This window comes from Cryptomeria japonica, chromosome 7 (assembly GCF_030272615.1).
Source record: "Cryptomeria japonica chromosome 7, Sugi_1.0, whole genome shotgun sequence".
NCBI lineage: Eukaryota > Viridiplantae > Streptophyta > Pinopsida > Cupressales > Cupressaceae > Cryptomeria > Cryptomeria japonica.
Genome location: NC_081411.1, coordinates 426,297,396 through 426,315,938, shown reverse-complemented (window position 1 = coordinate 426,315,938; position 18,543 = coordinate 426,297,396). Strand labels below are relative to the sequence as shown.

The following is an 18,543-nucleotide window of genomic DNA, read 5'->3' as shown; positions in this document are numbered from 1 at the left end:
TTTGAACCTCCTAACCCAAGGAACTCTCCAACTACTAACTTGAAAGGGGAATCCTCCATAAATGAATCACTAAACCTCATCATTTGCAAACAATAAAACCCCAATCCCATCATCTACACATACTTGGAAAAAAAGGACTGACAATAACCTGCAAATACAAACTGCTGAGAATATGAACAACAAATTGCCATTTACTAAATGAAACTGAATTACACTCAAAATTGTGCTTCTGTATTCTATATTTTTCCCCTACTAAGTTATGTTCCCAAGATCTCTTTTATAGACTAAGAGAATCTTCTAGGGTTTTACAGAAAACTAAAGCAAAAAGCTAAATGAAATAGGAGTGCAAGTGCTTTAACTAGGAACAAAAACAACTTGATGAATTTAGAATCCCTGTAAATATATGAAAAGCTACAAAAGCTAGAAGAGTCTAGCACTTAAATAAAAATAGAATTGAAAGAAAAACAATAATAATAAATAAATATATTAAAGTTAAAACTGTTTTCTTGCACCAATGTGTAGAATAACAATTGGCCAAGCAAAACATTAAAAAAGCTAACACTCACCCTTTGCAAGGAAAGTGTTCTCCATCAAATGCAATCTCTCTCTCAATATTTCAGATTTTCCTTTGGCTAGGGGCTTTTGTAAAAATGTTTGCAACCTGCCCATAAAAGGAAACGTACTGAGATCTACTACTCCCTTTTGAGCTTTGTCTCTATGGAAATGATGCCTAATATCTGTATGCTTGGAGTGATCATGAAACACTAAATTCTCATAAAGCTTGGTGCAACTCTGATTATCACAATAAACTATTGTCAGCTCAAACATCTGATCAGTATTCCTGCTATAAATGTGAGGAGCCAGATAGCCTCACAACTAGTAGAAGAAGCTACTATGTACTCTACTTTAACTGAGCTTAATGCTACTACATTCACCATTAAATCTTCATCTCCAACATACCTCAATCTATAATGAAATGTACCCTTAAGTATTGACACAAATGAGTTGCAACAGTTCAGTAAATTTGCCTTGGCTCAACGCATTCACTGCAATGCAAATATCAAGTATAGTATTTACCAGATACAAGAGGAAACCTATCGAGTGTTTATCCACAAAAGCTCCACTAAATCTGATTTTGACTCTACAATGAACTTCAATTTGGAGCCAATGGAGTAGCATTATCAAAAATTTCTTTAGAATCGCTATCATATGCTTTCCTCAACTTAGGACAACTTCTCTTTTGCCCTGCCAGCCTCAAAACCCAAAAATTAATACATAAAGCTGGTATCATTCATATCAAACTTGGATGCCAACTCCCTCTTGAACTATGTTATGAGCTTCTCACTGCTTCTTGTAAGGATTCGGTCATCTACAATGTGCATACACGACTAAAACTAGAAAATAAGATTTATCAAACAAATAACAAAGACTAAAACAAGGATTAGGTGTATCATGTAACTGGAGCAAAAGCCAAACAATGGTCAACTTCCTCTTTCTGAGAGAACAATTATGCAACAAATCTAGCCTTAAACTTTTTTATATTCCTGTTTGCTTCATGCTTCACCTTGTAGTGTGTTCCAACAGCTGCAAACACGCTTAGTGTTGGTCTTAGAGAGTGTGACTGCCTAGAAGATGCTTCAATAAATCAGATCAACAACCTATCACAGGGGCAGATCAACACTCCAACCTATAGAGCAAATAGAGTAATACACCCTACAACCTCTGATAATTCCAAGTTACTTCAATCATAAAGTAAAGGCACTGAAATCTCCAAACAACTCCCTCTCACAGGCAGCAGCAAATTCCATTCAGGTACATAGAAGATTTCAAATATTGTGCTATTGTACCATGTTAAAATTCAGACCAAGATAGGCAGGTTCTATACTTCAAAAGTAATCTTAATTACAAAATAAAACTTCAATCAAAACAGCAGACACAAGTACAATAACCTGAAAACACACACTGCTGCAACTACGAATAGAAATTGTTGTTTTACAAAGCTGAAATTAAATTACACTCAAACTGCTCTTCTGTGTTCTATATTTTTTCTGCTACTAAGTTATGCACCCAAGATTTATTTTCGTAGACTTAAAAATCTTCTGGGCTTCTAATAAAAAGTAAAGCAGAAAGCCAAACAAAACAAAAGACAAAGCACTATATTCCAGAAACGAAAACAATTTGTCTTCATAAATTTAGAATCCTTCTGAATACACAAAAAGATAGAAGAGATCAGTGTTTGACTAAAAGTAATAAATAAAACAAAAGTTGCTTTCTTGAACCCAGCTGTAGGAGAACAACAAACAAGCAACACATTTGAAAGCTCACATCCACAACCCTAAACTTGTGGTCCTAGTTGTCCCAGGTTTCTGCTCTAACTAAATTAGTACATCCTGTATCTTTAAAAACATAATACTTAAGCCATTTATCACTTCTGTGGACCCAAGGCTAGGATTGGCCCACTCTACATGAGGGGTGGTTGTTGACTAATTTGAAATAAGTCTTGAGCCCCCCATACTTTTCAATAGGGTGAGCCCTCTAACTTGTATTGACATCTAGGATCAAGCAAGCAGTAATCTCTTTATGCATGTTAACCTACTTGACCATATTGTTGAGGACTTTCCAAGGTCCACTTCATATCCTCAACCATTACCTTTTGCAATGTGTGCCACTTAGATTGAACACCCTCGTAGCTTTTGCAGCATACATGTGAAAGCAAGCCCATGGATGACCTCAAAAGCAAGGACTGTGGTCCATGTCTTAACTCTCTTGTAAGCCACAATGTCATAAAATTCATGCAAGGTTGGCTTTCTTGTTGAATCCCTCTACTTCATGACCCTGTCCATCAATAGCTCAAAGCATAGTTCTGGATCATGGACTTAACTCAATATTTTGATTTTGAAATAGGACAAGGCATAATTTAAAAATACATAAATCACAAACTGAACATGAGAAATATGCAAAATACAATTTAAAAGCAGAAAATGAGAATTTTGAGAACACAGGAATATTTTCTATTAGTTTTAGACCAAAAAGCGGTATAATGCACATAAAAATATCATATGATGATTGACAATTATAATACAAAATTACAAATCCATAAAATAATTGAAAAATTTCTCCTCCAACTAAGCCTCCTCATTGATTGCACACACATACTCAATGGAAGAGATTTCTCCTTGAGAACAAATACATCCTCAAGCACATGATCATCTAGTCCAACCCATACTAATTGCTTCAACTCTTGCTTCTATTGCCTCTTTTGCTACTTCCCATTCAAAATTAGCAACTTTCTACTAGTAAAACATGAGGCTACACATCCTTAGCAATTCAATCCAAACATAGATCAATGTCATCCAACTAAATCGAACCATTGATCTCTTTCCCTTCCACCATTGCTTCTATAGGATGTTTTTATACAACATAGTGGAGTTCATTTATATAACAACCTACAAGGCTACAACCAATTCTTTAGATGGGTCTAACACAAAACTCATCATTATTCTACTAACCTAATTAATATTCTAAAATAACCTATAGTTGGGGAAACTTAAAACATATTTAGGCGGCATGCTCCACATATCTTATTAAACATATAAGTGGTAATACACTTACTATCCATCGATACTTGTGAAACAAGACCTTATTATCCACTAATAATTGTGAATCAAGACATACTTCTATCCACAAGCACCAACACTCTACATTTGACTTGAGACATGCACACCATCCACAATGCAACACTCTACTTGTGAATTGAGACATACTCCACATCCAATGGTACAATACTCGATTACTTAATTGAGATATACTCCACCTCTATAGATGCAAATCAAAATAACATATTTTTCCTCAAATGAATAAAGGTTGATCCAAAGGGAAGACAATATGAAGATCTAGTGCCTCTAAAGCAATGTACACATTTCATGAGCAAAATGCTAATTTGAGATGGTTAAGGTACTCCGTACTCCTATGGAGTACCTCAAACCTCCTCTTTGACCCCCTTAGATCCTATCTGCCTAATGCAATATCAATAACTCCAATAGAACCATCAAATTCTCCAATAGAAAAGTTCTTTAACATATTAGCAACAAGCAACAAGCAACATATAGAACATAACAAGTGCACCCATGTGTAAATCAACATAAATCAATGCCAATGGTGTGTTGGATTCCATCAATTTTACACCCATTACAATGTGATCCATATGCTATATGAATAGAGATTTACAATATTGTGCCCTAGAACTCACACTAAGGACTCCCAATATTTTTTTTTATTGGTTGCACAAATTTTATATTGTCGATGCTTTCTAAATAGCATTGATTGCCTTAAGATCTCAAAAAAAATACCAAATTATTTGAACCCCACAAGTCATTCTCTATATGACTTTTTGTAAATGCCACTTGGATGCCATGAGATGACAAAGGCAAAGCATTGTCAATTTTGTTCTAGATCCCTATCTAAAATGCCCAAAATACCCTTTATCTATCCTAATCAACTTTGTAAGTGATTTAGAGCAATAGCTAGGGATTGTGGAGGTTTGGCAAACATTTACCTTGCCAGAAGGCTTTCTAGTGGGATAGGTATATCATTTTTGAGTGTTTGTATACATAGTAAAAGCCTATACATAGGCTAAAAAGCTTACAATGACATTTAACATTCCCATCTATCTACCCACTTTTAATTTATTTTTAATTTTTTTGTTGTTCCAGCTATCCACCTACTTTTTATTTATGATATTAATCCTATCTACCCTTTCTAGTTGTTCAAATGTTTATCTACTTTAAATTTATCACTATGTATCCTTTACAATTTAGTTGTTCACCTACTATTTGATTTACTTTTATATAACCCACTTGCATATGAATGTGGTTATAGTAAATTGTTGACCATGTTAGATGCCCTTGTCATTTCCTCCCTACTAAGAGGATATTGCCTTGCATTTCTAAATAAGTGTAATGTCCCCTTTTGGGATGATCCTAGACCTTGCCCTAAAATCACAAATTCAATTGAAATACGAAATGCAAATATAGTTATCAACATAAATTCTGGTTTAGGTCCTACAACCATGTTAGTTAAAATTTGATATATAATTCATAATTCATTTCTATTAGGGATTAGGAATCCAACAACAAATACAAATGCATATATATGTCAATAATCATCTTAACCTACTTAGATAAACCATGCAACTTGTTGATCTTAGAAATCAAGCATCAATAATCCATTCCCCTATTAAAATATTGTAATGTTTCTTTAATGGTCATCTTAGTTGCTTTAGGAAGTTTCCTTTTCTGTCTTCGGATCACGATTGTTTCATTTAGAAACATCGTCTTTGTAAATCTTTTTAAGGAGCCTTTGTCTCCTTTGTTTAATACATTGATCTACCATAACATGGTATCAGAGCTGATCGATGGGGTTTTTCAGAATTTAGCAAATTTTTAAATTAAAAATTTGCAGCCTCTTCTTATCTGGAAATTTTTTTTTTCAGAAATTTGTTTTTCGATTTTTTACAAAAAAAAGTCGTTCGAGGTTTTTTGAAATCATTGGAGCTTTCTTCTGATTTTCATGGGTTTTTGTCTATTGCAAAATCGTATTTTTGCATGTTCAAGGGTTTGTGTAAAAATCTGGGGGCCGTTTTTTCGTTGCATCAGGAGTTGTTTTTTCAACCTGAGAGATCTCTTTTGTTGCGCTTTTCTCCTATTCGGCGGCACATTCTATGTTTTTCGGCCCTCACAAAGCCCACACGTCTTTGTGCCTACAATTTATCCCATTTTTGAAGTGTTAATTGGCATGTGCTCACGTTTCTCAAATTTGTGGGGTTTCAATGCCGTTTTTGTGACGGTTTTCACTGTTCTGGGCGATTTTAAAAATCGAATCTGTTTACTGGCCCGCATTTTTCATTATTTGTCGTTTTTGGGCGATGCAAGGCCGCAAGCGACTTTTAGTGCTCATGACCTTCACGTGAGACTGAGAAACGTCGACATCTCTGTGTGCAAAGATTTTCTGCCCTTTTTTTGCATCGACTGGTTTTTGGTGCCCGTTTTTAGCTCACTAGCACTAGAAATTGCGACGGCCATTTTGTCTGAAAAAATGCATCTAGTTCATTCTTCACTTGCGTGATTTCTTTATGGTCATTGCCCGTGTTTTCTCCATTCAGCCAAATCGTGTCTAGAATTTGTAGCACGTGAGAAGGGTTTGCTTGTGTTTGCCCTGGTTAGGGTTTTCGTAGTTCGAGAGGGCTCTCTTTTTTTTAGGTTTTCTAAATTTTGTCCATGAAAAATTACTGTTTGGTTTTTCTAATTTTTCTCCGTTAAAAATCAGTGGTGGGTTTTCTAATTTTAGTCCATAAAAAATTAGTGGTGGGTTTAATAATTTATCCTCAAAAATTATATTTGAGTTTTATAATTTTTTCCTTACAAAAACTATTCTAGGTTTTTTAAATTTTCTCCTTAAAACTCGTTTATAGGTTTTGATCGATTTTTCTTCTCAAAAATTGTGTTTGGTTTTGATCAATTTTTCACCTCAAAAATCATCTCGTTTTTTCGATTTTCTCCTCAAAAATTATGTCTGGGTTTTGTGCGATTTTCTCCCAAAAATCGTAATTTTCCTTGTATAGAGGGTTTTGCTCGATTTTTTCCACAAATAATCGTGGTTTCTTGCAACTATTTTGGATCGCACCTAGAGTTTGCTAGGGCAACAATCTACACAAGGGTTTGCCGATTTTTTCCACAAAATCGTGGTTGTTTTTCTAAAGCAGTTCAGGTTTGGCGATTTTCTCCTCAAAATCATGGTTTTAGTTTGAGAAATTGTTCTCAATATCTCTGGCTACAGGGAGGGGGACAATTTTGCTTCCCAACATCAGGTTGGACGAATCTCAATTTGTTTTGGTTATCTTGGTCATTTCCAAAAGATTTGTAGAATCAAGGAGGTCTCAACAGCAGGCTCATTTTGCAGAGCATTCTGCAGAGAAGGGGGCAGCTTTCTCTATGCCTTTGTGACTAGAAGGGAGCAGCCTTCTTTGCATTTGTGACTAGAAGAGGGCAGCCTTCTATGCATTTGTGACCAAAAGACCTGCAGATTGTCTTTGTAGGGTAGTAAGAACGATGACCATTAAGGGAGGGTATTAAAATATTGTAATGTTTCTTTAATGGTCAGCTTAGTTGCTTTAGGAAGTTTCTTATTATGTCCTTAGTTCACAATTGTTTCATTTAGAAACATTGTCTTTGTAAATCTATTTAAGGAGCCTTTTGTCTCCTTTGTTTAATACATCGATTTACCATAACATCCCCTTAATCAACTATAGTAGGGTTTGGAGAGGAAAGCCATAAAGGGTACCCAATTACTGTTTAGCCCAATTAAGCCCCAGAGCACACAATGTCTAACCAAGACAACTCGCCCCTTGGCCCATAAGCGGCAGGAACATCCAGCTTGATGATTCCATCCCTTGGGGTGGCCTGCTTAATTCAAGGGAACCCAAGTCATTGAGGAAGACTGTTCAGTCCAATTAAGCCCAAGAGCACGCAACATCTAACCAAGACAACTCGCCCCTTGGCCCACAAGCGACAAGAACATCCATCCTTAATGATTCCATCCCTTGGGGTGGCCTACTTAATTTGGGGGAACCCTGTCTACCACCTCTTCCCTAATATATTTCCCACCATTCCTGTAATGATTGTTTATAGAAATACAGAATGGACAAACTTGAAGAAACATACTAGATTTACAAAGTTTATTAATAAATTGATACAAATTCTACATTAAAGATTATAGATGCATGATATTATTGCCCCTATTGCATTCCAAATACTTGATGGTGTATAATTCTGATGTTTATCTTATTACAGCCTGATCGACTGCTTATACTCAGTTTTATATGACTCTAAGAAACCCTCTTCTTGAATTATCTTATCTGGATCAAATAAATAAAATGTTTTTCCAATCTGATCGATTCCTTCCTTCGGTAGATACAGATGTTCTAATTTGATTTACTTGCTTGATTCCCTACCCTAAGTGCCGGTCAGCAATATTTATTGCTGACCAGCACTCAGGCAAGTATTATATATATCATCAACCGGTGGTGGAGGGTTATGTCTTTTCCATGTCATGTTCCTTCCTAAAGGTGGTGTCTCTCAACCATCTGACCATTGCCCATATATACAATTTGTTTTTATATTAAGGAGGTCAGCCATTAATTGTTGTTTGTTTCTCCCAATCACTGCCCTATCTTAATCACTGCCTTGGAGGTAATCAAACCTTTCTACCTCTTAAATAGACATCCTAAGTCCTTATTCATAATGGAGTCGGCCCTGAAGTAATATATATAAATTTTAATTTAGTTCAAACAGGTTGGCCATAATACGGATTGGTCTGACTTTATTCATCTTTATTTTGAGTCAGCCCTTTTTTGGGAATTCGCTGCTCAGAAATTATTAATATTTATCCTAGTTTGCCCTCTATGTTATTAATCCCTCAGTTTGTTATTAATAGTGCTTGTGATTTGATTTAGGGGCATGACAATGAGATTTGGGAACTTCACTAGAAAAGATGACTCAAAGAACCATTTCACCTGCGTCAATAGACTTCATTTTATGACTGATAAGGTATGCTGTAATTTTCCCCTGGCGAGTGATGTGAATGAAAACATCAAGCAAAGTATCTTCAACCAATGGTTAACAGAACTTAGGTATGGTAGCCTAAAGATACTAATATAAACCTCCTCCTCCAAGGGAGATGGCCAGTACAACTTGAGCTTGATTATAGCTAAGTTAAATGACATGTAGATAGTTGTCTCGTTACCTAATCTTATAGTGCACTTAAAAATTTCAATCTCGACATCAATTTGCACATAAAATGAAGTGAAAAGCACAACAACCAATAAACCAAAATGATTGCCAAAAATGACCCAAAAAGCGCTAGTCATGTGATCTGAAATAATATTAAGTGGCAACTTGAAATTGTTCAAAACACTTAAGAGTGAACAAATTAATGGCTTGTGGACCTTCAAATTTTAGAAAACCATCTTACAACAACAAAGATGCAATCATGTTGGTCCAAAACGGCATGCCAATATCTAAGTTCTCAAAAATGGGTTCCTCTCAGCAAGGTGGTATTTGTAATAGCTCATATAATCCAAGATGTTAATAGGAAGGTTTGTTAATACAAAGACAACACCAAAAACTGTAATTCTCAATGGTAAAATTTCCAAGATGAGGACATTCCCAAGATGATTAATTGAGGGCAAAACATCCATCCACTACGAGTCATGTTAAAGTCACAATTGAGGACGTGCACACATAGCATGCAATAGTCTAAAAGTGCAAAGAGGATTTTTTGAAGCAACAATTTGCGAAACCACGAGGACAAAAGAAAAATGTCACAAGGGCAACAAAGGATCATATGCCTTTGAATGTGAGATAGCAATCAATTTTATAGTGTGCCCTAACCGCGGGCATCTAAACATGAGTTAGCAATCATTTTTATAGTATGTCCAAATTGCAAGTATCTAAATGTAGGATAACAATATTTTTTATTGCTTTAGGACCTATGTTACAAGGCTTAGTAGAACTCCTTGTACCCATATGGGTCTAGTTCGAGGGGTGGCCTAATGTTCACCCAAGGTGCCTAAGGCAAACCCTAAGTGAAGCCAATCATCCCAATCAAAAAAGCAAAAAAAACATTTTTCTTACATTTAAAACACAACAATTGGACTTCAATTGTTCTTTCAGCAAATTTGTAAAGGAGTATATAGATATGCCCAAAGGGTTACAAGAGATCATCTTTCTAAAATACACATGCCCTACACTTTAAACAACAATAAAGATACTCACATTTTGGCTTTCTTCATGGAAGGCAACAGCTAACCTAGATGAAATTTACTTTGCTAGGTGACTAAAAAAACACAAAACTAGCCATTATAATGCCCTATTAAGCAGATGTATAGAGGGGTAAGTAGATATGACTCAAAGAATATAGGGGATCATCTTTCTCGCATACTCATATCTTATACTTCTAGTAACAGTGAAGATTGCATAACAAGTTTACAACACAATTAAATTGATGTTGTAAGGTTCAGAAAGTTTCAGTGCTAGGTGATTTAGAAAAACAGCCACCATTGGACTTAAAAGTATACCTGTACTTGTACCCAAGGAAAAAACTATCATACAAGAATACCCAAAACCTGATCCCATACTTGTCCCCATAACAAGACTAGCAACTTAGTTGTGGACATACCTAATTATTTCCTCAATCATTTACAAAGGAAAAATATTTTATAGTTTGAAGGAAAATGACTTTGATTTTTTACAAAGCCACGATTGTATGCAATATACACACAAACTTTGATTTTTTACAAAGCCACGATTGTATGCAATATACACACAACATTTATTATTGTTAAAAAATTGTGTATGGAGTCATGATAGAAGGTATTTAGATAACTTTTTTAATTTATTAATAAATAAACCCATCATTAATACTAAACCCAACGTATTAAAGTATTTACATAAATTGTTTTTTCAACATTTAAACCAATGTTAAAAAATACACCTATATTTTCAATTTTAAACCCATCTCGATAATGATTTGTGATAGGATCACAAGCATATTAATATATATTGTCATCACCTCACCATCCCCACAATTTTGGAAAAAATTGCAATCCCTAGAAACCCATCCCAACATCTCCTTATCCCCCATCCCAAAAACTCGAATTATCACCAATAGAAACCAAAAAAGTACCATTGAAGGCATTGCGAGGTCTTCTTAATGCCAAAATATCCACCATTGGAAGATGAGAGAGATTCCTCTAGTGAAAGTTGGCAAAGCTAGCCCATGGAAACATTAATTTTAGTGAACTAATACAATCACTCAACCCATAAAATAAAGTGAGAGCATTTTGGTTTGCCACTATCAAATGTCAAATATTCCCACTCATCATAGATTTTCCACCAAGTACCCAGATCATCACTTGAGAAAGATGGCCAAGAAGATCTGCAGATTTATCACCCAATGAAATTGTTGAATCCAAGATGCCCACTCCAAATACCAATGATGTCAGATCTTAGAATAAGATTTCAAGAACTAAAATGGCTGATGATTAGTATGCATAATTACTTCCTTAAAAAGAAGACGGTGATATGATTGCTTGAGAACTTGGACGAAGGTGTAGAATAACCTTGTAAGCGTCACTACAACTGAACTTGACTTGTATAAATAGCTCAGATGATATGACACTATTATAGTCTTTCTTGCTTATTATTGTGCTTATGGCACATCAAGAAGCATAGGTTTCAAGCTCAAATGGAAAAGAGCCTCTTACAAACAATCAAACACTTGAGCGGCATATGGGCTACAACCGAGATTATTCTGACAAGTGATTTGATGAAGAGACACTCCTAGTTACGATTCAATGGTATCTTCAACTTCCAACTGTTCCAGCAGTCCACCTTCTCCTAATTCATTGCTATCCACCTTTTAGAATTGTTCCAGCTGTCACTTACTATTTGATTTATTTCTATATAACCCACTAGCATATGGAAATCAATTGCAAAGAACTATAGTAAATTATGGTAGGCAACCCAGAAATTATCCTTACTAGACACTAGATTGCTCTGATGCAAAAATTGTTGCTCGTAGTTTAAGCTTTTTTGAAGTAACTTATACAGACTGATTACTTACTCCTTGGGTTCCTTTTGTTATGTATATTTACAAATCTTCAAGTAAAGAAATTCTGCAATTTGTCTTAATTATTTGCAATTTTAGCTTTAGACTTATTCACACTTTTAGAAGGGTTCTTTCTCTGACACATAACACTCTATTGTAATTGGATGTGCTTTTGAGCTTATTGACTGACCTTTTTGGCCATTCATAGACATTAATATACTTTTTTTCAACCAAAAAAAAAAAAAGATTGCCCTTGGTAAAGTAGTTTCTATTATAAGTTGACCTTGCACCTGGCACCAACCACATCATTAGATACTTCATTGTTTTTTATGAGCTCATTCCCACATTTGATTGTTTATGCTCCTATCCAAAGGTTCATATAGATTAAACTTGGAACAACGCTTAACAATGAAAGCTAGATAAATTATCCTGTAATTTACCCCCATTTAAATAGGATTGAATATCTCGTAAAGCAAAAAATCCCAAAGCTAGAAAAACAAAAAAACCCGAGCAAAATGTACAAAACAAAACAGTTTTTCCGATAAATTACAGATATTTCAGTAAATGTGACTAAGGCATGCCTAGAAATCATTGTCCACAAGCCAAAATTGAAACTTCTTAACAGAACTTGGAGAAAGAAAAAAAATAAAAAGGGGAGAAATAAATTTTAAATATATTCGTGGTGAAATTAACTTTCCATCCAAAGGCGTCTGACACTTCCATTCTTGCAATGTTAAAAAACTCCACTAGATACATAAACACAATACACTATAGCTGAGTGAGTATTCATGATATGCATAACCCTGTCTATTTTTTGTTTTCCTAATTCAACATCATGAATAAAAAGAGCAAGCTCACCTCTTCAAATCCCACTTTAATGCGCTCAGATGACTTAAAAGAAATAAAATGGGACCAATTCCATCTGAGAATGCATTTAAATGATCAAAATTACCTGACATGCTACGAGTAACAAAACCAAGAATAGCCATTGAAAGTATTGTATATATAATCCATCTTTCATCTACCATCCACTGAGATAGCCAATATTATGAAGCACAAAAGAACAGGGAAAGGAATACAACACAGACATCAAAAAATATACAATATATGAATGAGACCAATTACATGAAGTGCAAACAAAAGCTTCACTCAACAGCTACATATTCTTAGGTGCAAACATAGGAAATGGGAAATCCATAAGACAAATGATCCCCTAACAAATCAACAACAAAAGGAAATTTATGCTAAATGGAAATCTTGTTTAGCTTCAAGGCTTCATTATCCTACAGAGCTAAAATCTGTGAGAACTCGATTCTCTCTTAAAAGGGGAAAAAAATCCAATAGATCAAAACAAACAATAGTACCCAAGCTCATTAACTCAATAACAAACGATAAACTGAACAATAGGTTATAGCGAGAGGAAATGCCCATTGAATTGAGTTTAGACATCAGTGTCTTCTCTTACTTTATAGTTCTACAAAGTCTGCTTGCAATTGTAAAATATTGTCTTACATTCCTTGAATTTTTTAAGCTAGAAGTTAGTTTCAAAATTGGATACCTGCTTGTTGTGCGAAAATTCATCTTGATCTCCCCAACACAGATCAAAGGGAGAAAAGCATTATCATATTTCATAAAGTTATTTCAATAAATCTCAATTCACAACCAATCTCACACAGATCACAAACAAGCTTTGAGGCATCTGATCCTAGGTATACTACTCACTAAAAATGCATATGCCTAAGCAAAGACAATCTAAGATAGTGAAAATGAAAGTTCAATAATGCTTCCTTGGAAAGCTATGCAGGAAGAATGAGCATGCTCTGTGAAGAGTAGTTTCAATTCTGCCATTGATAATCCTATATTTGCTAAGTGTATCCTTATAGCTGCCTTGCACAGACGGATAGAACATAAAACCAACACAAAACTAAACATACATGCTACTGTGAAATGAAACCTTCCCCTGCACACAACTCATCCTGAAACAAGCATGTGTAGATAATGAATTTCACATGTCCCTCCACAGACACATTACATCAAAGTCTCACAGAGACTCACAACATAATACAGGAAAAGGTTATAAAATCTTAAATTTGAAGCTGCCTCGGACAGCTATAGAACATGAAACCAACACAAAACTAAACATACACGCTACTGTGAAACAAATCCTACCCCTGCACACAACTCATCCTGAAACAAGCATGTGCAGATAATGAATTTCACATGTCCCTCCACAGACACATTATATCAAAGTCTCACACAGACTCTCAACATAATGTAGGAAAAGGTTATAAAATCTCATATTTGAAACTGCCTCGGACAGCTATAGAACGTGAAACCAACACAATACTAAACATACACGATACTGTGAAACAAAACCTTCCCCTGCACACAACTCATCCTGAAACAAGCATGTGCAGATAATAAATTTCACATTTCCCTCCACAGACACATTATATCAAAGTCTCACACAGACTCTTAACATAATGCAGGGAAAGGTTATTGAATCTCAAATTTGAAGCTGCCTCAGACAGCTATGCTCTATATTGAACACATAGAACACAGCTAAGTCACCAGGTTCGAATTTGAATTCAAAGTTCAACAGCTCTGAAATTTGAATGAAGTTTGACAAGGAAAAAATTCGAAATGTATAAAATTCGAATTAAATTCGCCATATGTAATTTTTTAAGATAGACAAATTAAATATGTTTAGTTATTATTAAATATTAATATTTAAAAATAAAAAATAAACAAGTAAAATAATGTTAAGTTTAAATATATTAAATGTTAATATAAATAAAATAATATTAATTTTTTAATAAATATATGTTATAAAAAATTATAAACCATTAAAAAGTTTTAAATCAACTACATATAACTATATAAGAAAATTTAAATTCTTCAAAAGAAGTCACAACGGGAGAGAGCAATGGGAACGTGACGGGAGAGAGCAGTGGGAATGAATGAAAATGACGGGAGAGAGAGAGAGAGCAGTCGTGGAATGAATGAAAGCTAAGCCAAGAACGAACTCTACCAAATCTATTGCCCGACAGCCATCACGATTTCAAGCAGACTGATCCCGTGGTGGCATGTCGAGTAAAACATATCCTCTCACCCACCGTTTCTTTGTTGTCATGCCTTGAAAAAATATGTAGTGTCCTAGCCGCGAGCAGGAGGAATTTTGTTTTGAAAAAACCTAATACAAAGTGCTCCGTACGAATTTAGCAACGAATTTCAACGAACTTTATACATTTTTTTTATGTTTGCCGAATTTCGAACTTCAACCATGAAATTCGGCAAACCCGGTGACTAAGGAACACAGCATGCATAAATATGCTCTTTGACTCGATCTTAGTGTCTATATTTGCTAATTGGGTCCTAAACCTTAATCCTACCTTGAATATTTATTATTTAAGGAAAACAAACCAAAAGTTTTAAGTTTCCTCATTTGCTAAATTGATCCTTACACTATAATGCTGCCTTAAATATAAAAGACAAAACTTTAAAAAGCCCATTAGGATCACACAGTTCAGCATACTTCATGATGGTTGTACCAAAAAAAGTAAACTTATATTGGTACCAAAATGTAAACTGATCACATAATTGAAAAAGAAAAGGAAAAAAAAAGATTACCATTCAGAAAAAATCTTACCAATCTTTGCATCCTTCACACTGCACCATAAGATCATCTGGATTATATGGCATCTCACACTTGCAGTACCTGAAAGTAATTATTTTTGTTTAGTTTCAGGAATTTGGAATAAGACACCAAATATACTCAGGGAAAAGTATGTCCTAGTAAAAGCTAAAAGGCTCAATTAGAAAACTCACACTGCCACCCTGTCTGGTGTGAAGCCGCCTGTAGCAGCCTTATATTCAAAACGACAGAAGTAATCCTCAGAACCAACATTGTCAAGCTTTGTGTAATTTTTGAATGTGTGTACAGTACACTTGCCCTCAATAGTATGTGCACTCTGGATATCATAATGATCAGAAAGAAACAACTCCTTCGCTCCATGAAATTGTCTTCTTCCACCAATTGACTCTTCTGGACGATAATACCAACGCACATGAACTTTGACATTGTTTCGATTATCAGCCTCTATTTTCTCCACTCTTGCAACATAAGGAGGCCTATCTGGGTCAGAGTTGCGCATCAATACGCAATCTCCCGCTGCATCATCAATGGAATCATACTGGTGAAACATTTGTCCAAAAAATCACAGAATATCAGCAGAGTAACTGCATTCAACAAGAAACACAATTATACTAAGTACCAAAGAACCCATTGGATTGCAGCATCATTACACGAAACAAGAGGAGCAAACTATTCAAGATGCAACCGATATTGCATTTTCCATAACATTTAGTATACAGAGTATGGTAATCCAGGTTCCATTGATGAACGAAAGTAAAAAATCCCAACCTTGGCAAGCATAGCTTTGGATATTCCGTGCCCATATGAAGTCCATGTGGAATATAGTCATACACAGAATGTCAAGTATATTTTGTTATGGAAGCTCAGTCATTCATAAAATGTTGTATTCTGGCTGTAGTTCCAGCTATGTATTCCAAAGACAACATAAAAGAGGAACAATGATCACTAAATTTTGAAGTGATTTCTAGTTCCAGGAACCTGATACCGTGTAAAGAATACAGTTGAATAGAGTCCATAAGAGATGGGCACTCAAGGAAACTAGAAACGGTTATCAGTAATACCATGTTAAGTGATTAAAGTTTACTAAACTACAAACATTATTTAAGTTTCAGGATATGTGCACAGAACATACGCTGAGCTGGCACAGTCAAAGCAAACTCCTCACAGGATGATCACCTACACAATAACAGTGCCAGATATCATCTGGCAAGGGCAGTGGAGTTATTTTACATGGTAAGGATTATGGTTTAGATATGCAGCAAATAATAACGAAAAACCGATAAACCAAACCCGATCAATTTCTTGTAGTGAAACTTATATAGCACAGAAGTACTACAGCTTTAAGTGTCTTTTAGTGCCAAAGTTGTACTCTTAACATAAATAAAACCCATCACAAAAACCATTTGCAGCTTAAAATCTAAGACATCGAAGCAACGACGCTATCCTCAAACGGCCCAGTAAATGTCTGCTTAATACTACAGTCAATCTGTTAAGTAAAGTATTCACGTGAACAGAAAACTAATTCGGTTGTGTGCACGTTACTCCACACCCAAGCATACATAATAATTACTGACTGCTGTCGAACGTGTTCCCAAAAACATCAAAGTTGAATTTTGCTGTAAGATAAACATACGAGTTTCGTAGGACATGATTATATAGGCCTAGTTTAACATAACCATCACTGCTAATACTGTAAACAGGAATTGGCTAGGGAAAAAAAATGCTAAATGGGTCGTTAGGGTTTTCTCTTACAGGCTTACTTATCAAGAGTAAAGCACCCCAAAACTGAAGAAGAGAAACAGAGATAGAAACTCGATAAGGGTATTATACCTTTAACGACCTTGTTAGTTCCTTTGATGGTGTAAGAATCCAAGTCCTTCTTTCCGGGCTTTGTTTTCGCCATGCTCACTCAATCAATTCACTCGTTTCTCTTTCAACCACTACAAAACGAGCTTGAGCTAAACTAACTTAACTGAAGTTTGAATGACAGTTAACCCTCTTAAATTCAACTCGATAAACGCAATAGGAGGAGCGTTGAGGATATGGGATTTGCAAGGATAATGTCATTGCCGAGGGGCTTGGAGACTCGTACCACCCTATTCTCACTCGTACTGCAAACTTAGGTATGCAAAACCGTCACCATGCGCGCCTGTGAAATTTTAAGATGATCGAGATACTTAAAGGGGTTTTCTGCAGCAGAATGATACTGGAAGATCTGGTACTGATGAATTTGTGAGGATTGACTTTAAACCCTAGCCGCAGTTAAATCCCTAAAATGTCGGGAGTCTGTCTTGCATCTGGAAGAATCTTATGCCTTTTTTTCATCTATTTTATGATACAAGACTAAATTCAGAGGCTATAAAATTGTGTGCTCCAAAGTCTTTGGGGTTTCCCACCGTTGGGAGAAATATTAATTTCCTTGATGATATTTGGTTTACTTTTTAGTTGTTGTCCTCTCTTTAGTAACAGAGATATTGGGATTGTATTTTTTAGTAGTTTCTTTATTGTAGATAAAGATTGTGGAATAGTAATTGTTTTTGTGGAGGATAATAAAAAATTTTAAATATGTATAATTTAATGAAGATAAAGATTATGAAATAGTAATCACTTTTTTTTTTTAAGATAACAAAGTTATTAAAACATGTTCAATTTATTTGTGAATTTAAATAGTTTCAATTGAAGTCATGGTGGCATAATTTTTGGATCAACAATATGTTTGGTCACATTGTATTTGAACCACATCAATGATAGTTGAAATTGTAGTTGGAGTAATGGTTAGCGACTATTAGATTGTATAATAGTATATTATTATAATATTTTTGTGAGTCATTCATCTGAGATGACTTGAATTCTTGCTAGTCATTTTTTGTACTCAAGCAATAATGTGATATTTGTTGGTATAGTGGATGACTTCGTCATGTGTTGCATTGGTTTTATCATTGATGTCAACACTTATCTTTTTGGAGGTCTACATTGTTGATTTGACACTCTGGTTATATTGGTTTATTGATGAACCGGCACATTGTGGTCTCGGCATGGATATTGGTTTATGCACAGTTACCGGTATATGTTTCGTCGGCAGCTCAGGAAGTTGGTGATGACTTGTTATCATCTAGAGATCATTTGGTTATGTTGAAGACATGGATTGGATGTTTGCATTTGGTGTTTTGCATATTGGTCTGATCGGGTTCACATATTTGCCTTAACCGACAGATAGATCTAGG

At 35.1% G+C, this 18,543-nt stretch overlaps 1 protein-coding gene across 2 annotated transcripts in view; it reads right to left on the bottom strand.

Moving 5' to 3' along the window:
* Positions 1–17,716, bottom strand: part of LOC131030403 (chromatin remodeling protein EBS) — a 33,670-nt gene extending 15,954 nt beyond the window's left edge. Inside the window, exons 1-3 of one of the 2 annotated variants that reach the window (XM_057961228.2) lie at positions 17,150–17,716; positions 15,493–15,835; positions 15,314–15,382 (exon numbers count right to left, since the gene is read on the bottom strand). In XM_057961228.2, the coding sequence (XP_057817211.2) occupies positions 15,314–15,382; positions 15,493–15,835; positions 17,150–17,222 (485 nt within the window). In that variant the 5' untranslated portion in view covers positions 17,223–17,716. Of the gene's footprint in view, positions 1–15,313; positions 15,383–15,492; positions 15,904–17,149 lie in introns of both variants that reach the window. The other variant, XM_057961229.2, reaches the window with a different exon arrangement.
* Between the last annotated feature and the right edge of the window lie 827 nt (positions 17,717–18,543).